This window comes from Rutilus rutilus (assembly GCF_951802725.1).
Source record: "Rutilus rutilus genome assembly, chromosome: 19".
Classification (NCBI taxonomy): Eukaryota; Metazoa; Chordata; class Actinopteri; order Cypriniformes; family Leuciscidae; genus Rutilus; species Rutilus rutilus.
The window spans coordinates 27,120,340-27,147,001 of NC_140232.1; the positions used below are offsets into that span (position 1 = coordinate 27,120,340).

The 26,662-nt window shown below is 38.4% G+C and overlaps 1 protein-coding gene across 1 annotated transcript in view; it reads left to right on the top strand.

The window, feature by feature from the left end:
- Positions 1 to 26,662, top strand: part of agbl4 (AGBL carboxypeptidase 4) — a 347,216-nt gene that overhangs the window by 176,700 nt on the left and 143,854 nt on the right. Inside the window, exon 5 of the mRNA XM_084388551.1 lies at positions 7,727 to 7,943. Within this exon, the coding sequence (XP_084244677.1) occupies positions 7,727 to 7,943 (217 nt within the window). The remainder of the gene's footprint in view (positions 1 to 7,726; positions 7,944 to 26,662) is intronic.

Genomic DNA, 26,662 nt, shown 5'->3' on the forward strand with positions numbered 1-26,662 from the left:
TTCATTCTCCTATCTCTGATCCTCTATATGCATTCGACGCTCTTCGCCATTTAGAGAATCACACAGTGAATTCGCACGCCAAAAACCCCTCATTTCAAACATACCATCGCACATGGACAGCTAGACCACAAAGCAAGTGAGGTTGCTTAGTAACTGTGCCATCCAGTGCTATTCTCCAGTCTGATTCATGTCCCAAATGATAGATCAATCACAAGAGGGCCACTCCACTCCCTCTACCTCTCATAATACGACAGAAAAATTCGAGAGAAAAGAAACCGTATCAAATGTAAAACAATAAATGCATTAGAAGAGGGATCGCTTGTTTGAGCAATAATTACACAATATGGGCCTGCGTCCAAAGTCAAAAGAGCCTGCACAGATCTGAGAGTATCATTGTCGTGATGAAATGTAATATCCGTATGTGTAATAGATCCTCTTTTTTTTCTTCAGCTGTTTTTGTCAGGAGGATGAGAGAAGAATTGTGGCATTTGACAGCTTCGTGCTCATATTTGAAACCATTTAACCTTCCCAACATTAAGCAGATGACAGCCAGTGCTCTTAGAAGAATAGGGGAGGGCGACAAACGGAGAGCGAGAGAGATGGAAAGAGTCAGAAAGACAGAAGCCACTGCGATGACCTCTACGCTTGATTGATTTGAGAATATAGACAAGATGTCCCGCTCCGTATGAAAGCTAGCAATTTTCCCCCTCGTCTAGTTCTCTTCAGAGGGAAGCCGACAGCCGCGCCGGCATCAAAGGCCCCGTCGTGTTCCTGCTAACGGAGTTGAAAAGCGCCGCGATTGAGAATGACACCTCGGTACGGACCCGGCCGTTTAGCTAACAGCACACACACACACACATGAAAAAAGAGATACGACCGCTAGTCAGCTTAGTCATAGCCTTGCCCACTCAAGTTGAAGAAACTTTGGGTTTCTTTACTCTTTTTCTATCAAGTTATTAAAACTCCCTCATTTTTAAAGTCCATGACCTTGAGTTCTAGGCGTTGACCTTTTCTCTATATGGAAAGAGAGCCGGAGAGCAACAGCTCACTTTGTGTGTGTTCCTCAGGGTGGGGAGAGTGTATAAAAGGCGTTCGGGGGCAGCTGAATTGTTAAGCCGTGTGTGTGTAGGTTATTGTCCGCCGGCCTGTTTTTCCCCCCCTCAGACACACAGCGAGATAAATGTGTTTTGGAACGGGGGGCATTGTACCACATCCACCAGCACAGGGAGGCATGGGGCACTATCATTTAGATAAAACAAATTACCAGCAGCCACAACGAGAGAGAGAGAGAGAGAGAGAGAGAGAGAATGATAGAGGCGAAAACATACATTGCAACGAAGATAGAAAACGCCCAGCAGGTTCGAGATTCACCAGGCTCTCTCTCTCTCTCTCACACACACATAGAGGGGCAACACAAAGCTATTTTCTCTGGCCAATAGCGGCGCAGCGGCGCGGGAAAGGCGAGCAGTAAATTCCCGCTGGGTAATTAAAATCAATAGCCACGACTCGCTCAGTAGCCAACAAGGTCAAACGCTGGAGAGGAACCGGGATAATGCCCAAACAGATAAATAAAAAAATAAAGTGAGGTGTCACGCTGTTTCATTAACCCTGCGTGGGGAGAGGTGTGTGAGCATGTGTGTGTGTGCGCTAATGTCTGCTTGGCAGGGTACTCGGGGTGCATGACGAACAGACGCGGGTCTTGAACCTAACCCCACTCAAACGCAGGCCAAATACTGCAGCGAGCACAGCTAACCCTGGTCATGAGACTCGCACATATACACATACAGTACATGCATACTGTATATAAACAAATATATGTGTCTGTTTATAAATTGAATATATTTGAAATGACAAAATATGCATATGGAACATTTGGACTTTCTAGGACCATTTTACTATTTATTGTTGTCTTAAACAGAAAAAAATGGGGGAAAAAATTTGTAATGTATGTACAAGAACATTTAAAATGTTCAAGTCTCTTATGCTCAACATGGCTTCATTTATTTGATCAAAATACAGAAAAACTGTAATTTTGTGTGAAATTGCTGTTTTAATGGAAATGGAAATGACCATTTTGTTATATTTTAAAATGTAATTTATTCATGTGATATCAGGAGTTTTTGATGAATAGAAAGTTATAAAGAACACATTTCTATTTAAAACAAAAATCTATTGTATTTACTCTCATTTTTGATAAATTTAATGCATCCTTAATACCTTAAAGTATTAATTTCTTAAAAAAAACAAAAAAAAATTAATACTGGTGTATACCATGGTATTTATTAAAACTCTTTATTTAATTTTTTTTTATTGCATTAAAAAAACTGTTTAAAAATACAGTTGGAAATAATGGGAATAGTAACAGTAGAATACATTACTGTAAGGAGAAAAAGGGGGTAGAATATGTATAATAATTAGGGGTGTAACAATATATCGTGTCACAATATATCGCAATACAAAAATGCAACAGTATGTATTGTGGATAGTTCACCCAAAATAAAAATTACTGTGTGAGAAAATTCTAATTTTTTAGAGTTTTGGTGTCAGTACTACATTAAACTGCTATATATAATGTTGAATATAATGTGTAACAATCCAATGGGGGAATATTTATGGGTCCTGATAATGCCAAATATCTTATGTTACCAGTAAAAAGTGGCCTACATTATTTTAAATATATCTACTCAGTGACAGAGTGCAAGCATATTCATCTAAAATAATTCTGTATTTTCAACTCAGAATCATGAATATTTTTATTCTGGTGTCACCATTGTCCTGTGCATTGGGTTACCAAGCCTATATTCATTTACACCCACAATGTAATATCAAATTTAGCATTTTAATCAACAGTTAATTTTTTGTCAACCTTTTATCATATGTCTTTTAGTATCGCAATAATATCGTATCGTGAGTTCAGTATTGTGATATGTATCGAATCGTGACGTGAGGGTATCGTTACATCCCTAATAATAATAAAAATGAAAAAAATATTTTGATGGTCCTAAATGGAGGCTTTCTTTCATTTGTGAACAAAATGTATGTATTTATTCATTTATTTGTTTACTTACATTTAAAGTTTTTATTTTGGGGACCCAGACAACCTATATGTTGGTTTACCTGCGTCTATTCAAATGAATAAAATGTATCTAATAATTGAGGTCTTTCAGAATATACTACTTCATTTACAGGTTTTTACATATTGGTTAGTTGAATATGAGTGAACAAAATTGTGTTTGTGTGTGAATTGTGGCTGTCATTTTGTGTTTTTTAGGTGTCATGTGATTGAGTGGGATGAGTGTGTGTTGAGATGTAAGTAACTGACAGTGAAGGGTCATGTGTTTGTTCGTGATGTAGTATTTTGTTGCCAAGCCTGACATGCATTAGAGATCATTTAATGTGTCTCTGTGAGTGTGTGTTAGCAGTAGAGTGTAGTTTGGACCAAGCAGGCACCTGTCCTGTGTGTTAACACTCTTTTGAGACACGTAGAGATAGCAGTGTTGTAGAAGTCTCCCAGAGGATTTCTCAGCTTGATCGTTCATTTGCTGTCTTTTCCTCCACAGAGAAAAGCTAATTCACTTTCATTTCGGCTCAGCGGTTCACTTTGTTCAGGTTGCAGAGGAGTCTGTGTACATTGTGCAGTGTGTGTATGGATGAAGCTCTGTTATGTTGGCATGCACTGTGTGTGGCTGTTTCTATATTTGCATAGTTCTACATAGCTTTATTTCTCACGGGTTTTCTAATGAACGTCAGGGTGGAACGTGCTTTTTTAAACGGCCTATCACAATGCTGCACCCGAGGGGCTCGCTATACAGGAAACAAGCTGAGCAGTGCATATGTTATATGCATGTTGACAGCATTTGGAACATGCCTATAAAATCCAAAAATGACACTTATGCAGCTAATTCACTAGCCAAATATCGTTCCTCACATAGGGCCAAATTTACGAACAGCTTGCGCCAGCGCAAACCCTCTTTTGGTGTTAAAAAACTACCGTCAGGATTTACTAAAGACACACAGTGAAAAGTGTTTTTTTTTGCGGCTGACCTTATTGCATATTGCATACGCAAAATTATGGGAGGAGAGTATTTAAATGAATCATGCAAGGTGATTTACTAAGGTTTGCGCTATAGTCAATTTACTGGTATTTACGCCATTATTTAAACAATAAATCTTAAACCAGACGCTAATTTGCTCTGCTCTTGGTAGATTGAGTTGGTCATTATGGAAATGATCCGGCTGCGTCTGTGTATTTGCGTATTAATTTGCACGTAGTCAGTAGATTGTGCGCAGAACTTTCCACTCCCATCGGCACTTGTTTGGAATTGCAATCTCATGCTAATTTGCCCTGTTTAGTAAGTCTGGCCCATAGTTTCCATTTGGCTTTTTTTCCTGATATAATGCAACATTTTATTTTATTTTATTTTATTTTATTTTATTTTATTTTATTTTATTTTATTTTATTTTATTTTATTTTATTTTATTTTATTTTATTTTATTTTATTTTATTTTGAATGAATGAATTTCAGAATGTTTAAGTAGTTTTAGCTTGATGGTGATCAATGTTATAAACTTGTTTATTTTAATATTCAAATAGTGACGTAGATTAGTCGCAATCTGAAGTATTTATTTTACATGATGTCTTTTCTTTAATTGAAATGTTCAAAATCCTAAAAAGGATTCTCATATTTTCAATATAAGTCTCAGGCTTTTGGATCCCACTGTATATGTCTGTGTTTTTATATGTATTTATGCGTGTGGGTGACTGAAGATAAGGAAACAGGTGTGTGTTTATAACTTTTGAAGCGTTCAAACAAAGACACTAACCCAGTTACATCAGTGTACAGTGTGTATGTGAGTTGTTTAGTGGAAAGGAATGAGATGGAAGGACTGGAGGTCGCGTGGAAGCCGCGTGGAAGCTTCTGTGCTGTTCACATAGATAGCATCTCCATCTGATCTCTCTCTCTCTCTCTCTCTCTCTCTCTCTCTCTCTCTCTCTCTCTCTCTCTCTCTCTCTCTCTCTCTCTCTCTCTCTCTCTCTCTCTCTCTCTCTCTCTCTCTCTCTCTCTCTCTCTCTCTCTCTCTCTCTCTCTCTCTCTTCTCTTCCCTGTCCCACAGTCAACCCATCCCAGCTCTGATCTTTCCTCTCTTTCTCATCTTCTCACTATCTCCCTCCCGCTGTTATTCCCTCTATTGCCTTCCATCGTATGTTCTTTGCCTGTCCTTCACTGCTATTTGCTCTCTCTCTCTCTCTCTCTCTCTCTCTCTCTCTCTCTCTCTCTCTCTCTCTGTCTCTGCAGATGGTGCAGATTTACTTTCAGTAGCTCCACATAAAACTGATTAACAGCACAGTATATCATTTTATATGCAAATAACATTGCTTTCATTGTTCACCCAGCTCATCGTGCACTGCAGAAATGTTCATTGTTTACAGTTTGCTAGTAGTGTTTGCCTTTATCTAGATGGGATTTTAAAGGGATAGGCATAGAGAGAGAGAGAGAGAGAGAGAGAGAGAGAGAGCTGTCTGAACAGCAGTAATGTGTGAGTAACTGATGTAGAGGATTGGTTGGCCTGCAAGTTTCCAATATTATTTACAAGATTATAAGATTTTTCATTATTATTGTTTTTTTTAATATTTTTATTTTATTTTTCTCTTCATGTTCTTTTCACGCCTCTTTTCTATTTTTTCTTTTACTTTATTTTATTCACTTCATGTTATTTCATCTTAATGTCTCTTCACTTTCCATCTCTTTTTCTTTTCTTCTCTCTTTTTTTTTTTTTTTTTCAAATCAAAAGTAAATAGTCATGTCAGAAAGCAATTGTCTGTCACACCCAAAGAATCTTATTCACTTCCACTGATGGCATGAAGCGTCATTTTGCAACACATTGAACTTCAGTCATGTAAGATATTTCCAAATTAAACAGAATGTTGGGCAGGAAATAATGTAGCTTGGGATTTTATTTGATCATTCTTGACTTGTTTGAATTGTGATTGTAATGATATGACAGATTAATAATATTTCCCCACCTACAGTACACTCTAAAAAAAGGCTGAGAGTTAAAATAACCCAATTGTTTTGACCCAGTTGGGTTAGGTTAAATGATAAATGATGCGTTTTATTTAACTCAACTACAATTACTATATTGCTGGGTTAAAATAAACCTAAATTAGGTTGGAAATCAAAATCACACGGAAGTACTAGAGTAAAAACACAGGCAACAGTAATAAAATAATCAAAAGGTGAACATTTATTTATAAGCAAAAACACCCAGAAATGGACAACATTTTTTACTTTAAACAATGTGTACATGTGTATGTGAGGGAGAAAAAGTAAAAAAAAATAATAATTACCACTCACCAGTTGTACATGCTTATACATTTAAAAATTAATCTTTAAAATATAATATTTAATAACTTCCATATAAGAACTAATTTGACCATATATATATATTTTTTTTTTTCTCTAGCCAATGAACATAATAGTAACGCTACGGCCGGTGTGGTGAAGTGTTGAGTCCCAGCTTAGGACCCCAGTAGTATGCCTGATCTAAAGCTGTTCTCGCGATTCTAAATGTAATCAATCAAACTTTAACTCATGTAATAATCTTTCATTTTTATCCTGATTATTTATATAGTGAAAGAAATTGCACGTTTAGGTATGTTTTGTGACATTGTTAATTGTAATTAAGCAATAAGGCAAAATATAATTTTTCTTTTTTTAATTACAAGCATGTCATGTCATAATTAATTCTTAAACAGAATTATGCTTGTATCATATTTGTTATCGAAGTTTTTTTTATCTAAAAATATCGTAGATGGTGAAAAAAAAACGTTATCTCTAATCATTTCGGATAGCTGTATGATGCTACTATCTAAGCTAACTAAAAAAAAAACTCTAAGAACGAGAAATGTTTAATTTCACAATTTATAGCTTTGGTTATATACTAGTATTTGAAATATATAAGTTAAAAGACATTAATTGTCATTATAACATCAAACGATTTAATATAATAAAGTGATATCTGATTTGTAACCAGGCACTAAAGGGATTACCCATAAAATGCGCTTTGAACCAATCGGATTGCTTGGGTCCTAAGCTGGGACTCATCACTTCACCACAGCGGCAAGAAATACATATACACTGAAATTCTGGGGAAAACTTTGTATTATAGCGAATTGACAGGATTTTACCATCGCTGTTTAAAGCATTTATAATCACTCAAGTGCCATTCCAGGCTGTTTAGTTCCAGTTCATCAATCGTCTATCACCACTAAAGTGATTTTGATGAGAGAGAAAACACTCCTGCAATATCCAAAATCCAGTTTTAAATGAGCACATTCCTCGCTGCAGTCAGTTTCAAAGTACTCTGTCTTCTCTGCATTGACGTTTGAACTTGTGTGACGTGCACGCTCTCTTTTACGTCTGCATTCCCAACCCACCGTTTGGTTACTGATTATGAACGATTATTAACCCAAATTGGGTCAAATCAACCCAGCTTCAGTACCCAACAGTCTCAACGCAGCATTTTGGGTTGAAAAAATAACCTAGCGTTTTTTAGAGTGCATGGTAACACCAGACGAAAAGTGTCATAGAGAATGTTTTCACACTATAATGATTAAAGATTATGAACACAAACTATTTTTTTATTTATTTGAACGTCAATGGATCTATTGAGAAAGCAAACAGGGTGCATTTTATTGTCATGTTTCTTTCTTTCTTTGTCACAGGCAAAGATTGCCAGCCAAGAATGTGTATTACTATCGGTGCCCTGACCATCGGAGGAACTATGTGATGTCTTTCGCCTTCTGTTTCGACCGCGAGGATGACGTTTACCAGTTTGCATACTGCTACCCTTACACCTACTCCCGTCTGCAACATTACCTGGCCAGCCTGGACCGCCGAAATCTGGATTACCTGCAGCGGGAACAGCTGGGCCTCAGTGTGGTTAGTCACTGCATGTTTGAGTCTGTGTTACTGCACATCTTTTTCTTAAGGAGGCGGACACATGTAAGTGTCTTTGAGGATGCATGACTGTGTGTGTGTGCTCGTGCATGATCTGGACAGGTACTGGATCAGTGACAGTGCCTACAGTGCCGTCTCCGCTCTTATCAAATAATTGTAGAGGAAAACTCATTAGGAATGCTCGAGAGATTAAAGCCCTCTTTTAGGGCCTTCATCACTTTCACGTTCGTCAAGGAGAGGCAGGCACGGGAAGCCACTGATGAAAGGACATTTATTGATAAGAAATATGGTGTCAATGGTAAAAAAGAAATCAGTTTCACATTAAATGGGATTTGAAAGGGCAAATATATTGGGGGGGGGGAATTAATGGCAAAAATATCTACTTCAGTCATGAAACTCTAGAGGGCGCAGGCTGATATTTCCTTTACATTCAATCTACAAGCAATCACATCATTACCAAATGCAGCAAGCTGATTGGCCTGTGCTGATCCTGCAACCAATTAGATTGCTGGCCCAACATTTCAATTCTCTGGTTCATTGTTTGCTGTAAGCACTATTAGAGTTCCTTTGAAACACTTGAAAAACTCCTCCCCAGGCTCCACCTGCCTAGATCTACTACAGGATTTATGTCTATTTATACAGCAGCATATCTTACACGCTCACCGCAGCGTGTCTGTGTATCAATTATCAGTAAATCCATACTTGCTCTGCAGCATCAATAATAAACAGTAGCAGCAGCAGCGAGCAGATCTAGTTCGCTAAGACTAAATACACAGCCCGATCTCATCCCAAGGCGTCATATACTGACACTTTTGACATTTCGTCTACATCCAACGCACATGGCACCCTTTAGCGTCAATATGAGACGCAGATAGATATGGGCCAGAAGGCGCCTCCTAGCGGTCTAACCCTAACCCTACCCCAGACCTAAACCTACCCATAACCGAACAAAGCTCTGTGCGTGTCATATTGACGCTAAAGGGTGCCATGTGCGTTGGATGTAGACGAAATGTCAAAAGCGTCAGTATATGACGCCCTAGGATGAGAATGCGTTGAAATACATTAACATTGCCATATTCACTAGCATGCTAAAACTATTCCGAGTGTTGTCATGATTGAACTACATGTTAAATCAATGAAAGAACAGATACACAGACTTAAGGGTGTACAGGGTGAATCTGCTGCTGTTACTGATACAGCCTGTGAAACATTCACCCAGATTACATAAACCCTGATCACCTCTTTAAGTGTCTTATGTTCACCAAAGATGCATTAATTTGATACAGTAAAAACAGTAATATCATGAAATATTATTTAAAATAACAATTATTTATTGTAATATATTTCAAGATGTGTTTTATTCCTGTGATGGTGAAGCTGATTTTTCAAAAGGTTGTCAAACATAACTGGAGAAACTCGAGCATTGTTTGTGGTGGCTCTATTGCTGTTATTTTAAGTTATTATTTTTTTTTTCTCAGTTAAATTTGAACTATTAAATAACATTTGCATTAATTGAAATAAAGCTGAATTAAAATATATATAAATATTAGATGACAAACTTAAGCTTAAAAAAACTCAAATGAAAATTTGAAATGTTCTCTTGGCAAAATGGCAACTAACTGAAATAAAATAAGTTTAGTACTAAAATTACCATAACTGAAATAAAATAAATGAAAGCTAAATAGAAATAGTAAAAACGAATAAAAAGGACGAAATCACATAACAACATCACTATAACTTAAACTAAAATATAATATCTGTCCTTAAAACTGAAAATATAATATTAAAAGCTAATTCAAATTATTATTAAATACCATTATATAAATAATACTAAAATGACACTGGTAGCTGAAAAGACAAAAAGTCCCTGATCTAATGCAGAGAAACGCATACATTTTTAAGTGTCCAGAAATGTCCAGAATACTTTTTGGGGCCTCATGCCATTTCATTAGCATGTGCAATCAGCCTTTTTATCATTCATATAGAAGATATAATGTCAGAAATAAAGCAAGAATGAAAGGATGGATACTGGATGAGGGGGAAAAAAGTGAGGGAGGGACATTGAGATAGAACAAGAGAGAGTGAGAGGCAATACATTTGTATGCACAGGCATAGGGGCATTTTATAGCCTTATTTGTCTTTTTATGTCCTCTGTTCTTGGGTATGTGGCAGTACAACAGTCTTAATGACCTGCGGAGATGGAGGAGAGAGGGAAAGAGAGAGAGGGAATGAAGAAAAAGAGAGCAGGATGAGGCTACAACAGCTTGGACTGCAGTAGTAAAACACTCTCTGGTGTAACACACAGACGTGATGTAGTTAAACAGAGGTCCTGTGAGGGGGAACTTAGCGTGCACACACACACACACACACACACACACATGCTATAGGTAAAGCACCAGAGAACAAGCCTGGATTCAGTGTAATACACTAGGATTACTTCTCTCATATCTTTCACTTTCAATGAGGCAAGTAAATGCAAACAGCGTTCCACAAAAAGAGCCGTCTAGTACATCTCAATTACCTCTTTTGCTCTGTTAATGCTTCGCCTCACAGGGTCAAACACTTTGTTTTTTAGAAGTCTACTCTGCTAGCTGGTGAGGTATATTTGAGCACAAACGTTTTACATTCGCTTTTGCAATGCAACTAATCCGATTCCTCTCTATCCAGAGGTTCATGAAGATGAATTCGTTCGAGCGTCCCCACGTACACGCACGTGTCCAAACACAGCAAATACGCTCGCACGGCCTGTTTTCACGACTTTAAAATGCAGACTCGCAACAACTGTCATGTTCAACAGCAATCGTCACATCTGTTTATTGTATCTTTAGTCATCAAAGTCCTCTAACAGCGTTATAAAGACAGAGAAGCATAGCGGGTTTTGACAGTCACTTTGATGGATGATTATGCGTAGAAGCTTCTTGTACCGTCAGCTCGTCTGTTCGTCGCTGCCCATTTCGAATGTCGAGTTCGCATCAGCAAATGGAGAATAAAGTTGTTTTGAAGGCTACGCATCCAGATCCATTAACCATATCCGAGTGTGAAACGCTGGAGCCATCTGAATATTTAAAAGAGATCAAACTCAGATCTGCATTTATGGATGTGAATTATTTAAGCTTGCAGTGTATGTTATCCGGATCTTGTATAGTCCAAGCAGCATGATCTTTGTAGATTAAAATAAGTGTATTGGATTAAATATTTAAGCATATATAAATGTTTATTTTGCATAAAAGCGGAAGGCCTCGGGGTCTTTGTTGATGCTCAGTTATCATGACTAAGATGAACTGCATGTCTAGACAGCGCTCCCCAGTTTCATCCTCTTCTCTCATGCAACCTTCAGTCAGTTTCCGTTGGCAAAGAGCCCGTCAATCTCAACAGAGACCCGTCACGTGACTCCAGCCCGGCTCCCTCGCACAGGTGGCTTGTTGTGTTGAATTCTGACTGCCTGCTCCTCTCCAGATGTGGAGCTGGAGAAAGAGACAGAGCAACAGTTGTGGATCTGACAGGCTAGCAAGAGCACTTACTGCAACAAAGAGCAGAGACTCAAAGACAAGCAGACAGACAGAATCCAGCCTGAGGGCCTGACCGGCACACTCTGCTTCACTTGCTGTCTCTCTCTGTCTTTCCAGATTACTAAATATTACATTTTTAAAATCTTTTTGAAAAAGGTATTTTCTGCTTACCCAGGCTGCATTTATTTCATCAAAAATACAGTAAAAAAAAATGGTAATATTGTGTCAAGTCATCTTCATTTATGTAGCGCTTTTAACAATGTAGATTGTTCCAAAGCGGCTTTGCATTGATAATAGGAAAATAAAGTAACAGAGATTGTTTTGGCTCTAGAATAAAGTTATTGTCCAGCTAAAGTTAGTTTTGATTGATTCACTTCCGTCGCAACGAGCATTAGTTATTAACTTAGGGGCCGCTAACATGACACCGTTTTAACAGAAAACTCTTAAAGGAGTCATAACCTGCAATTTTCACTTTTCCACGAGAATCAATGTATGTTATGATCGACTAACGATTATACACTGGCCGGGAAGCCGATATTTAAAAGTGAAGCGTTTGTTTACCTCAGGGTAAATAAACCAGCGCGCGTGCACGCGCACTCAAATACGAGATTTTGATTTCAGCTCCCTCTTGACGTCATGAGGTAGTAGGATATACCATATATGGACACCGCAGCAGGAAGCCCCCCCTTCCCCTCTCCCCCTCATATTCAGTTCAGTCGAGAAAGATGGAGAAACCGAGTGCACACCGGACTTGCTCTGTGGTTGATTGCCATAAAAAACATGTAAATGTGTTTTATCTCCCAAAATCGGACGAAACTATCAGGGACCAGTGGATGAAATTCATTTTTAATGACGCTGTCCCAGCAACCCTTTCAACTGGCGTGCAGAGCCATATAGAGCGTCCACGACAGCCAAAACATCGCATTGATCTCGCGAGACAATAATGCCTTCAGAAATATGGGTAAAAGTAGGTCTGTGTTTATTTTTTTTCCACTTTTCTTTTTTAGAAGGGCCTGAAAGACTATAATACAGCAGTAGGTATCCAATGTAATACTAGGTTATGACTCCTTTAAGTACTTTCTGCGCAAACTTTCAAAAACGCGAACCTGTGAGAACGCTGATGGCGTGCACATGCGTATTACGAGTTCAGTCTATAGGGATGCGCGTTTGAATATATGTGTGCGCAGGCGTGTAGTCCTTCCCTACAAACCATCCCTCAACAAACTACTTGTCTAGAATTTGTATCGCTTCCGCATAGCCACACGAACCGGAATTATCCCGACAACGCTTTATCTGTACAGAGGTAAAGAGAAGGGAAGGAGGCCTTCACAGAGGAGAGACTAGTGGACACTTCAGGACTGCGTTGTCGTCGCGTCCAGGCGCAGGTCCTTCATCAGATCTGGATACGGCCTGGATCCGGCGGACTGCGGTAAACCTCGGGATAAACAGAGAGACTTATATTAGTGTAGACGCCATCCTTCTTATGATATAACGAGTACATCAGGATTTATGGGAAGTGTTCCCGGTTCCGGCTGACCTAATCTATGCAGCCTAACATTGAATTATAGAAGTCTATAATGTGTTATGTGTATGCTAGGTCAAAGAGATGTGTTTTTAGTCTAGCTTTGAACTGACAGAGTGTGTCTGCTTCCCGGACAATGTTAGGAAGACTGTTCCAAAGTTTTGGTGCTAAACAGGAAAAGGATCTACCGCCAGTAGATTATCAATTATCAACTGGCCCGAATTTTGAGATAGCAATAGATGTGAAGGACTATAATGCGTTAAGAGCTCGCTCAAGTACTGCGGAGCTAAACTCTTTAGTGCTTTGTAAGTAATCAGCAATATTTAAAAATGTATACGATGTTAACATTTTAAACAACGTGACATGATCATGATCCTTCCTCATGGTCCTTCAGAAATCATTCTAATATGCTGATTTGCTGCTTAAGAAATATTTCTGATTATTACCAATGTTGAAAACAGTTGTGTACAATTCGGGTTTTTTTAGGATTCCTTGATGAATAGAAAGTTCAAAAGGACAGCATTTATCTGAAATAGAAAGCTTCTGTAACATGATAAATGTCTTTACTGTCATGGTTGATCAATTGAACACATCCTTGCTGAATAAAAGTATTTATTTTTTACAGACTGACAGACAGACGTGCGCTATTTTGACATTTAATTGCTATGTTGTAAATTTGTCCATTCTGATGGTTTTTTTTGTTTTTTTTGTATCTGATGTATCTGAGCTCAAAATTGAAGTTTGTAGAAAGTACAAAGAGGAAATGAAAGTCCCATATTAGCACCCGGAAAATGGGGCTGTTATTTTAATGATTCCCAGATAGAGGCAGATTGTAAGGTAATTGTTCCCTCATTAGTGTAATTGTTTTTCATCTGTGTAAATTTAGAGCTATAACCCAAAGACAGAATGTCCTGAATATTGTCCAGACAGTAAGCAAATCATTATTTATGTACTTATTTCATTTTTATTTGAAAAGATTTTTCGAAACAACGACTTTTCAAAAATGATTTTGTATTTTGAACAAAATATTTATTTTACCTCATAATAATTACTCATAATAATACCGTATAATAATTACTATAAAAAATGTTGGTTGTATAAGTAGCAAACATTAGGAAGAATGTTAATTTAATCTTAGCAGACACAACTCTATTGGTATATACTGTAACTGGCCACTAAGTGTGTGCTTGATCAGTTGGTCATGCTTAGTATACAAGAGAGTAGCCAAATACTTCAGATACTTGCTTTAAATTTGTTCGGTGATCGGGTTGAACTGCATGTTTGCATCATGTCTGTTGCTTAAGGAGAATGAATGACATTTAAAAAAGGCCTTGGAACTTTTAGAACCAGACTTTTAGAACTACTCTTCTGTGGGTTTATGCTCACTGTCTGTCTGTTTTATGGCACATAAAGTTTCCATAAGGAAGAGCCTTAAGTGAAGTTGAGGCTGCAGTTACTGGTTGTCATCCAATAAGGTCAGTTCACTGCACCTTTCCACAGTGCCTCTGAGAGAGAGAAACATTGATGAGATCATTGGTGTCATTCAATGAAACTTTAATAAGGTAACTTTTAACTTTCCTTTTTATAAGGATTTTTAAAGGAACACGCCGACTTTTTGGGACTTTGGCTTATTCACCGTATCCCCCAGAGCTAGATAAGTCCGTACATACCCTTCTCATCTCTGTGCGTGCTGTAACTCTGTCTGACGCACCCACCGCTAGCCTAGCTTAGCACAAAGACTGGAGGTAAATGGCTCCTGCTAGCATACTGCTCCAATAAGTGACAAAATAACGCCAACATAGAAGTAGCAGTGCTTCGCCTTCTGAGAATATAGTTCCCAGTATGTATGCGGTTAGAAGATGGCTGTGTCTCATGTGACCTTGTTATTTGTACACGCTGTGACTGTCCAAATCACAACATGTAAATAGGAAGATGTTGGAGTTATTTTGTCACTTATTGGGAGCAGTATGCTAGCAGGAGCCATTTACCTCCAGTCTCCATAGAATAAAAAAAAAGCCTCCTCATAATTAATTTATATTTAATTTAACTTTTTGTGTGTGTGTGTGTTTAATATTAAATACATTTTAATCAAGTAAATATTTGCATCAGCAACTCTTTGTCAAAGTCCTTTTTATGCTTATGAGGGACCCACATCGTGTTTTGCTGAATGACCCAGTAGATAATTCCCTTGTCGATGTCTGTATACAACAGCCTATACTCACATTCCTAGAGTAAATATCCACGTTCCTGTATGATTTATATGGGCTTCACTTCCTCGCACCTCTCCGTGATGTGAGAGGGTTGTTTCCACAGAGATGACTCTGAGCTGCTGACAGATTCTCTGCTATTTTCCTTCATTTCCCTCTTTGAGATCTCCTGTTTTAATACAAGATGCCGACGCATCTCCCCTTAGGGACTGCAGTCTTCAGAGGCGCTGTGCAAAACTCCAGGCAACTGTCCCTAACCCCTCTCTCTCTTCATCCCTAAAGTCCTCTGATGTAAAGTCCTGAGTCTCACAGGGCTGAAGAAATCCCCCCCCCCCCCCCCCCCCGATCATCTAGTTCTGGAATTGACCGAGCATTTTAAAACGTGAGTTGAGTTGACCGGCTGGCTGTGAAGGATGAACGTTAAGCAGGCAAATGGGTCCCGTCTCTGGTTTGATGGAGTACAGGTTTATGGATGTAGTCAGAGGGTGCGGGGTAAGCACTTTTACCTCAAGTCCTTTTTTTTTTATATATATCCTCTGTCACTGGTGGCTAGTACTTATAGGAGTGAGTTTAATAACAGCTCCTCAAATGGAAGGTGGACTGAAGTGTGCGTGTGTGTGTGTGTGTGTGTGTGTGTGTGTGTGTGTGTGTGTGTGTGTGTGTGTGCGTGTGTGTGTTGTGTGTGTGTGATTACTGGCTCTTTAATGGCCGTCTCAGAGTTGCACCCTTGAGCTGCGTGCTGGGCAGTGCTAGATTCTTCATGTTTCATCAGTATGAGCCAAATGTACAAGAACCGCCTCAAGGCAAAATGAAATTCCCTTAATAAATCCGTAAAACAGACGTTTAGTTGACAGAGATGAAATATTTCTTATATCCTATCAGAAAGCTACTTTCAAGTTTGTTATTTGACACATCATAAATGATGCTGTTTATGGTGGAGCACTACAATGAATGGTGGATGTGAAATTTGAACACATTCCTTGTGTTATACCATAAAGGCCAATATTAATAATTTATTTTATTCGTTAGTGTCTGTTGATATTGGATATTAAATTGTGGACAGTCTGTTTTTAGATTTAAGATTATGTTTGTCATCACCTAACACTAATTTAAAGGCATAGCAGATTATGAGATTTATGCACAATTTCTTGAAGAGCACTTTCCTATGACAGAGGTCCCACCTCTATAAATAGTCTTTCATATAATAGAGGTCTCACCTGTATTATATTAAGGACTTTTTATCATTCAAAAATACTTTTTTCTTTAGCAGATCTCAAAATAAATCGTTCATCCATATTTCATACTTTAAATTATAATGTCATGATGCCTAAATTCACTTGACGTTGACATAACTATAGTTTAAAGTGTTTTATTTAGAACACACACTCACTATTTTCTATGTAAAAAAATCATTTAAAAAAAGTTTTTAGCTTATTTTATCAGTAAAAATTGTACAATCGCCTGAATATTTTCAAGTTTTAAATATATATGAATTCACATTTTCAGGTAAATATATTCCTGTAATAACTCAGATCTGTACTGGCTCTCATCTGTGAAGCTGCTCATGAAAAGCGCACACAGAAGGACGCTTCAGACAGCGCGCCAATTCCGCATTGAGTTCTCTTTCGCGCTTGAATGGACAAAAACACGGTATTAAATGAATGAATGGATGAATGAATGAGGCATTTATATAGCGCTTTCATATGTACTAACTGTACACCCAAAGCACTTTACAGTCCAGTCAGGGGATCTTTCCTCAACCACCACCAGTGTGCAGCATCCACTTGGATGATGTGACGGCAGCCACAGTACAACACACCAGCTTTTGCTGGAGAGGAGAGAAAATTAGTTAAATGAGTTAGTGTTAAATGAATGTAAAAGAATTGTGAGAAAATAGGATGTGTGTCAGATCTTCGTCATGTGCGTCAGGTCTTAAAGTGACAGCAGCCTAATAAACTTGCTGCTGTCGGTGTCATTAACGTGTGGCGAGCAGGACGAGGCCAAGGGCCGTGAGAGAGCAGTACGAGGCCGGTGGCGTGATTAATGATGAGCGACACCTGCGCGATGCACCGGTCTCGTATCTCTCACGGAGGAGCGGAAGCATAAAGGAGGCGCGACGACAGTGAAGAGCGAGAGAGGACAGGCCTGAACTTGTGTTGTGTTTTGTTTGTCATCCGTGAGGGGCTGCTGTCTTTTACTTTCGGTTTGTATTTGTTTTATTTTTGATATTAAAGCTTCATGAATGTTCGCCGGTTCCCGCCTCCTTCTTCCCACAACATTTAACCTTGTTACATAATGTTAATCAAAGAACAAAAGACAAATAGAACTTGCTCACTGCTCTTGACTGAATAACATTTGTAGCTTTAATTATAGGATTAATCTATTCAATTTATAATTTATGCAATAAAGACTGCAGTTTGGTTATTCAATTTCTGTATATTTAACCTGTGACATTTATTACATGGGTTTATGTGAAGATTGTTTTAAGTTCACTTAAATTAAAAGTAGTAATATTTTTAAAGCCTATTAAAAGCTAAAATTGATAGCTTTCAATTATACTGTAATGTTGAATGGCTATAATTAATGGCTTAAATTAAAAAAAAAATAATAATAATTTAATAGAGACATCATTCATCAGTGATACTGGCCTTCACTAATAGTGCTTAGTAAAAAAAGATGCCATTAAAGAAATATTTTTAAAATATACTGTCTTTATATTAACTTGGAGATTCAGTGTGAAAGTATTACAATATTAAAATATGTAATGTTAGGTGCGATTAATCATGCTTAATCATGCCGTTAATTATTATTTTTTAATCGATTGACAGCAATAAAAATGTGTTGTACCATTTATATGCAGTGTGTGTATAATATATTTCATATTTATTGATAATATTTATTGTCTATAACATGGAAATGTTTTTCAGATTATTGAATCGGTTAATTTTTTTTAAATCAGTGCATCCCTATTTAAATCCATTCTGCAAATTTTCATAATTCCCGCTGAACCTAAGGATAAGTTTAGAACCCTCCAGAATAATTGGATCTCTGTGTGTCAGTGCAACATGTGGCTGTCACATTCATACACATTCATTGCTCTCTGTGTGAATGGAATGATTCCGTAGGCCTCTTTAGTCTGAAAAATGGGGAAAAGGATTGCTGTGAGGAGGAGGGAACGAGGGAGGAGGAGAGGAAAGGAGCGTGGAATCTACAGACGAGAATTGGAGAGGGGAGGAAGGTCATTTTTTGTTGTTCTAATGGTCACTGGAGCCCCTGCAGACAGACGAACAGTGGGAGATCTTGTTCAGGAGCCTGTTAGCAGGAATAAAGGATGGAAAGCTCCTCGGACGGACGCGTCCCTGGCCTTCGCACGCTTCTCTCTATCTCTCACTTTACGCCCAGGTTTATCTCCGTGTTTGTACACCCCGTGCCAAGATTTAATCAATAGCAGTTCTGCCTCGCGTGAAGAGAGAAGGTCAAAGTCGGACCGGAGAGATGGAGGGAGGGTGGAGAAGGAAGACACTGGAGGAAAGAGAAAAGGGAGGAGGATGAGAAGGAGACGAGGCAGAATCTGTGAGCTGTGAAACAGTGATGGATAATCGCATGAAATCTGGTTGTTTATGGACTGCAAAGCAGAAATGGAGTCCTCCTCCATCACATGGCGAATCTCTCATCGCTCGCTCTCTCTTTCTCTCTCATTTGTGCTACTGTTTACTTGTCTGTCAAATCTTTTGCGAATGCTCGTCCAAAAGGTTTAGCAATTTGAAGAGCTCTCCACCAGCTGCCTGGAATTGTCCTCTCAAGAGCTGACCAGTCTTTTTCTATTTGTCACAGACTCTATTATCTGAGGGCTCACAAACTGTGGCTATACATCTTATCATCAGTCGAGAGTGATTTTTTTTTGTCATTTTTGTGAAATTTGATCTCTCTTCGTCAGTAAAAAAAAAATTATAATCTTATTTAGAGTTTCAGGAATACTACAAGTACAGTTGTAGGAAAAATAAGTGAATGGTTCGATTCCCCCCCCCCCCCCCCCCCCCCTCTGCCAACTTTAATTTTATTGCTTTTTTTTTTTTTTATGTTTGCAAACTATATATTTACTGTAGGTTTTACTGTCTACATGATTTGTTGGAGCTGTGGCCTAGCAGGTAGTACACATGCATCCACACATTTAGCTATGAATGAAGGAAACATCACCTACCAACTCTGTGCTCCACCAAAACCTAGTGGCCAAATGTTTTTTATTTTTTTATTTTTTAGCTTATGTAACTTGGCCTTTGACTTATCACTAAACAGACGACTTGAATAGAGCTGCGCAAGCAACAAAAGTTGCGCCGAATAAATGGACTTGATAACAGGATTGGGGCTATGCAGATCATTTGTTCTGTGTTTTACGGTTCAGTTGGGTACTGTTTTTTGCCCGTTTTGGAGTATTTGGTATCTGATGTAAATGAGCACAATGGGGAACAGCAATTATATTGGGAGAGAAAAAAAAAAAATGCTGATGATAGAAATAATAGAGATATTATTATAATAACTATTGTTAAATATTGTTAAATATGATGGGTTTTGATACTTGCAGAAAAAACCCTGAACTTGCTTGTGCATTATGTTGACAAATTTATGTACAAATGTGCAAATGTAAATTTATGACAAATAATGCATTCGTTCAAAATAAATAAGCAAAGAATGCATTGACATTTTGCTGGTACTTCCATATCACTAAAAGTTGTGATCACATAATTCAAACTCATGATAACGTCCAAAGATAACCAAGGCTTTATCTCTAAACGGAGATTTAAATGTTTCCAGGCCGATGTTGTGCTGGATAATAATAAATGCTGCTACAACAACAACACTTCATTTGCGAGGCTGAGCTGTCGAGTCTGGTTCTTGTCATTTTCCAATATCATTCCCTCCAACATTTCCTCTCCTCTCTGTGCTATCACTGCCAATAAGAATGGCAAAAGGCCAAAAATAAAATGGCATTTCCACGCATTTCAAGAAGTGTATAAAGCATAAAATACAACAAACATTTCACAGATGTCGACACAACTGAGGTGTGTTTAACCACTGTGAAATGTCTCCCTACAACTGTTGCGCGTGATGTAAACATCCTTTGCCGTAAGCCTGATAACATTTCACCATCGGGGTGTGACCTTTGGCAGTGGGTCTCCCAGAGCTCCAGGGGTCAGCGTTTACTCTGCCGGTGTCAAATGGAACCTGTCTTTTCCATTCGCACCTAACAGTGTGAATGCTCTCGCTTAACAAATCTGACTCTGGATTGAGCCACGGATAAGTCGTGACCCGAGCTTGACTGCAGGGAGGTTATTTTACATTAGATTGAAGATAAAGACGTTGATGTGACCCCGTTTTATCGAGCCGCCCTTTTATCGAGACCAATGGGCCCTTCGGTAGGTGATCCTGCTGCTTTATTGCATATTGAGACTCCCATATCAGCAGCAGAGGAATCATCTAGCTGATATGGAGGACCGTAATAAAGAGAGGATAGAGTGAAGAGAGTGGGAAATGGAAAAAGACAGAAAGAAGGGCGACTGCAATAGTACAGCGGAATATTGTTTTCTTGAGGCCATAATAAGATAAAAGAAAGCGGGGGGCCTATCAAGCCGGCATGGACGGAGAGGGCAGAAATATGACCGGTAGGTACGACGACTTCTCTTCGTCTGCAGAGAGGCATCCTTCATCTTCCTGAAACAGTAAAATGATCCTCATTGTAATGCAAGGTTTGCTTAGTCAGAGATAATATTTATTTTTTGAAATTGAAATGGCTCGCACCTTGAGGGCTTAACTCTGTTTCAATATTTTGGAAGTGCTTTGCGAGCTGTTTGTTATGCAGAGGTCGGCAGATGGATCTGGTTAGGAGAGGGGGATTTATTGACACGAGGTTATCTCCCAGCGTGGGTTCAGATCTGTCCCTTAACTCTGTCCGGTTTAACCAGAGCCGAGGCCGGTCTGCCCTTCCCTGATGCCACCAGTTTACAAAGCGCGTATTCTGAAATCTCACAAGACCTTCAACTTCCAGCTTTAGGTCAAAGGGGCGGATGGAGTAGAGTCATGAGATGGATGCAGAAAACCGTTATGGTGGTGAAAAAGATAACGAAAGAAAATAGAACCTGAAGTGCAAGTACCAAAAGTTTGAGTTATGTGTATACAACCATGCAAAGATCTTCCTCTTCTTCTCATCCTGTTCTTCAATGATCATTTTAAATGATTTTAACGTAAATATTATATATTTAACTGCATTAGATAGTTCTAATCTTCTCTTTCTGGCATCCTTTTTTAGTATTAGAGTATGGGTTGGTTTTCAAATATACCGTAATGTTTTGAATGGCTGTAATTAAAATCAATTTAATACAGACATCAGAAGCAGTATTGGTATTAATGATAATGGCTTTCATTCATAGTACTTAGTAAAAAAGATGCCATTGATCAGATATTTAAAACATACTAACTTTATGTTGTTTCTACATTAATTAGGAGATTCAGTGTAAAAACATGTTATATAAAACATATTGCAAGTGGTAATGTTAGGTGTGATTTAATCCCAATTAATTGTGTGTGTGTGTGTATATATATATATATATATACACACACACACTGTAGTGCTGTCAATATATAATGTTTAAATAATGTTTATATATGATGATTTATTTTTTATTTTTTATATTGGCATCTATGGGTCAATTAACAATCTTTAACATCCATGAAACCTTTCTATTGCACAAAAGTTTACTTTTGTAATGTTAGATGAAAGTAATGTGAAAAAGTTTTTTAGATTAATAAAATGTTCTACACACACACACACACACACACACACACACATATGAATGGTTCTTTTAGGAACTGTCCACTGAAAGAATCTTTGTGGAACCCAAAATGGTTCTATCGCAGCGAAAGCCCCTTTTTGGAGCATTTATTTCAAGATCGTATGTATTAAAAAAAAAAAAAAAAAGATAATTAGAATAATGTTTAACAATTTTTGTTAAATACTGGTGATAAAAATATGAAAGAATAACAATCAGTCTGTCTGTCATTATTGTTGATTAATATTATGCCTTTTGCAAAATAAAAAAAGGGATTGAAGATAATGTATGTAATTTAAATACTGACTAAATTGAAATGACATTTTCCTCCAAAGACTGACTAAAACTAAAAATTGTGTAAAAATGAACACTGCTTTTATTCTTATTATCCACAGCTCACATCTTGCTATCAATTTAAGAACAGAATGGAAAAATAATCATGTTTCTATGAGCTTTTAGGGCTTTTTAATACGTAAAAAAACACCTTTCTGACAGTGTAATTGCGTTCCATTGCAGGAACCAAATTTAGGGCCCGGGTTGGTTAGAGAGGGGAATGCAGTACATCATTTTTGGGTAGAAAAGAAAAAGAATTAATGAAAAGTGAGTTGCTCACCCTACAAAAGCAGCCAAGCTTGAAATTCAGTTTGAGGGGAAACTTAATTTGTTGTAGATGGGTGGAGAAACCAGAGCCGATCCTGACCCCTCTGGGGCCCTAAGCAAAATTCTGTGAAGGGGCCATCCTACCTGACCCGTGAGCCATGCCATTTGCCATTGCCACACAGTCACACCTGACACCCCAGTGCTCCCACTACAATCCTCCCTCCTTAAACTAGTACTAATGTAAATGTAATTCCTGATATCAGAAATAAACATTGTTACTAGAAAAAGTACATTCTTAATATCAAGAATTCACATTTTAAATAGTACAAATTTAATTATTGGTATCAAAAATCCTGTGAATAAATAAAAGCTAAAATGACTTGCCATAGCATGTCACTGTGTTTTAAATGATAAAAGCAATACTTGATGGTTATTATTTACTGAGGAATGTGCGTCCATATTGATCAGTATGTCCAGCCAATCAACATTGTAAATGCAATAAAGCCTATTAATCAATAGTCAATGCCAATACATTGCTTTCTTGCAGAGAGTTGTAACTATGGAAGTAAAATAATGTCAAATGTTTTTGAAATAAAAAAGCCTGTTGAATTGCACTACTTGAAAAAAATAGGCATTGCATTAACCATGCTTGCATTTTAATGCATTGTATTTTTAGGGCTTGCAGTTTTATGGGCTGAAATTCAACATGGTTGAATATTTAAGTTGTGAATATTTCAATTAAAAACATTTCAAACACGTTTTCATTATAAAAAATTCAATAATCCATATTTACCTTTAATATTTCACTTCTAAAATATTCAAACTGTTTAAAAATACAACCTATTTTTCGGTCCATTTTATTTCGCTTTGCAAATTCGCTTCCACAAATTCAGTGGTTCAAATTCGACAGTAAATTCAACATTGACATCCAGGAACTGCAGGAAAAGCAGTAGATTGCCGAGCATACTCTCCATCTGCTGTTCGTCAACCCCACCAGCAGGTGGTGCAAAAGTGCGTGTTGTTAACGAAGACCAGCAACAGTTAGAGCAAGCCATTCATTCATAAAATGAAAATGATTATCTGTGTCAGTATGCGGAAAAGATGATAAAGACACAAAAGCTGTGTTTATGTTTTCATTCATCAGCTTTCTCTACCATGAACAGGATTATAATCGGTTTCCTGTATGGCACCTGTAGTGCAATTCAACAGGCTTTTTGTTTCAAAAACATTTGGCATTATTTTGCTTCCATATGCTTCTAAACGGACTTGGAGACTAGATAATCATTGTCTTGTTTTAAAAGTATGTGCGCCTATAATGACGACTGCCATTACGCCCATATATTGTACTGGTCCCCACAGATGTTTTGTCTCAAAGTGCGCGTTTCATTTCGTGCACAAGCATATGAACTCATGTTAATGCGCGACGCGGCCGGTGATCTTTTCCGAGCTGCACTTTATAAACAAACACCGTTGCCCTTTGTCATTTATCAAACGTAACAAATAGTTGTATTTCACTCTCACTTTTTTTGTCAGGCACAAAGTCACAGAACACAGCTCTGGAAGTGGCCGGCATTAGCAGACAAGATTCAGACAGACCAAAAGATGTGCTGCCCAGACAGACAGACTAGAGAGAGATGCACATCAACTTAACTTTACTGTTCTTTGCTGACATCAAACTTGGAGAGGAGAGAACACAAGTTTTTTTCTGTCTTTTCGTGACCAGAAGGATAGTTCCGCTTAAAGGGATACTTCACCTCTGGAAAGATGAATGTGTATTTAAAATGGGTCATTTATGTAGAAGAAATGTGAAATTATTTTTGAATTTGGAGCCTTCTAGACTGAGAAAAGCCAGAAAATGTATTTTTGGCTTATGTGGATGAAAGACAACAACTCCCAGAATGCACTTGCTTCGCTGCCCTAGGAGGCCACTCCCAAGCCACGCCTACCGGTAAGAGAGCGCAGTTAAACAAAAAGGCTAGGCTACTAGTGAGTCTCCGTGACAAGTCTGCCCGGGATTTCGAGATCGCCCAAAATGTCCGGGATTCGGCTTTTGCGTTCTACAGTCGCCATTCATTATGTTTACTGTGTCGAGCAGGATGAGACTGAGGGGCGCGGGAGAACGGCGCGAGGCCGGTGGCGTGATTACTGATGAGCAGTGATTACTGTGAGACGCACCGGTCTCGTATCTCTCACGGAGGAACGGGAATTTTCTTAGTAATGTTAAAACGCACATCAACCGATCACTTGTTTAGCGTTCATGTAAACACTACATTCAGATTCACCAATCGGAATGAATTCAGTTAGATTGAAACAAAAGGTGTGCATGTAAACAATGAATGGCGACTGCAGAAAGCAAAAGCCGAATCCCGGACATTTTGGACGATCTCGACGGCCGGACATGTCCGGGAAAAAGAGGATGGTAACCCCTACTACTCAGCTTTCTCCACAGAACAAGAGCCTGCTAGCTTAGCTTCCAAAAGAGATGGCTGACACTATGTGTACATTCTGTGAGTGAGATCCCACCCTCTATGGGCGGGTTGAAAACATGCGGAACAGCTCCTCCTATTGGCTGTAGTCTTTAGCCTCTGGCCAAAAAATCCTCCGATGACGTAAAATGACGATTTTTGCATCATCGGAGGATTTTTTCCAGACAAAAAATACATAAATCTCTCGTCTCAGGGGGATATGAGGGTGGAAAGCACGGTAATTCGAAAATACTACAGGTTTTCTACTGATACAAAGCTTAATGCTAAATCCTGAAGTATCCCTTTGACACGAGGGGGAGGCGGGGCCTTGAGTCATTTGCAGGGCCCTACGCAGCTTGCGTAGTGTGTGTATAGGGCTGATTGGCTCTGGGAGAAACATATTCAGCCTGGGTGGAGAGAGAGGGAAAGAGGAAGAGACAGAAATAGAGGGAATGTGGGGGAGAGATCAAATCACCACCATCAAATCATTATTACCAGTTTTACTTTTTTACAACTGCTAGTTTAAATCTGCATCGTTTGCGTTTTGTTGCACTATAGCGCTGAAAAAAAGCTTCTGTTTTTCACCCAACATATTTTGTTTTGAAATGACACATGTAGTTATAATGAATTCTGAACCTGTAAGAAGAAGGTTCCCTGGAGGACTTGAAGGCAACATCAGTTAGCTGCTAAAACGTGAGTTGCATCATTAGCTTTCTTCTCTTCTTCCACCTTCCACAAACCTCAGACCTGCACAGCCAACAGCTACACAAAGGGGAATTGGAAATAGTGTTTTCCTGCACGTTTCTCCTCTAACTATGCTTAAGGAGATCATAGTAAGGTGGGTTTGTGTGTTGGATCAATATGGACTCAGCTCTTACTGTCTGAGCTGAAAGCCAAGGTGCAAGATTTCTGTCAGCACATATTTTACAGGGAATCGGTGGCGTTTCTCTGCTAAGCGGGCAGCTGATAGTGGCAGCTAATGATCATTCTCATGTGGGTTTGCTAACTTCTGGTTGATTTGATAAGGCTGTTCCCATTAAATTAAATGATGAACATACTGAGGATGTTTGGTGAGGTCTGATAACTGTAATTGGCCATGGTTTAAGGCTGGGGTTTACAAAGACGGTGGGCCTTCCTTCGGACACAAAAAACATGATGCAAACCTAGCCTAGTATATGGGAAAAGCAATTATTAAAGTAAACACGTAAACAATCAGTACTAAATAAGAAAAAAGAAAATTACCAGCAATGGGACAAATAAACACAATAGAACAAAGTCACAAACTAAATAGTGCTTTAAGTTTTTCATGTGGATCTAGCCTTTTTATTAGGCTGTTGTCACTTTAAGACCTAAAGCACGGTTTTAATTTGCATGTCACTTTTTCTTTCCCAACTCTTTACGTTCACTTAAGACATATTCGCCTGTGTTAATGTGAATACTCGCCAAGACGGGCATTTTGACACATACGGTAAATGTGTGTATTTGACCTTTCAAGCACAAAAACTCAATTCGGATTGCGTGTTGTCTGAGAGGCAGCTTTCTGTGCACACGATTCAAGTGTGAGGTTCTTTTGC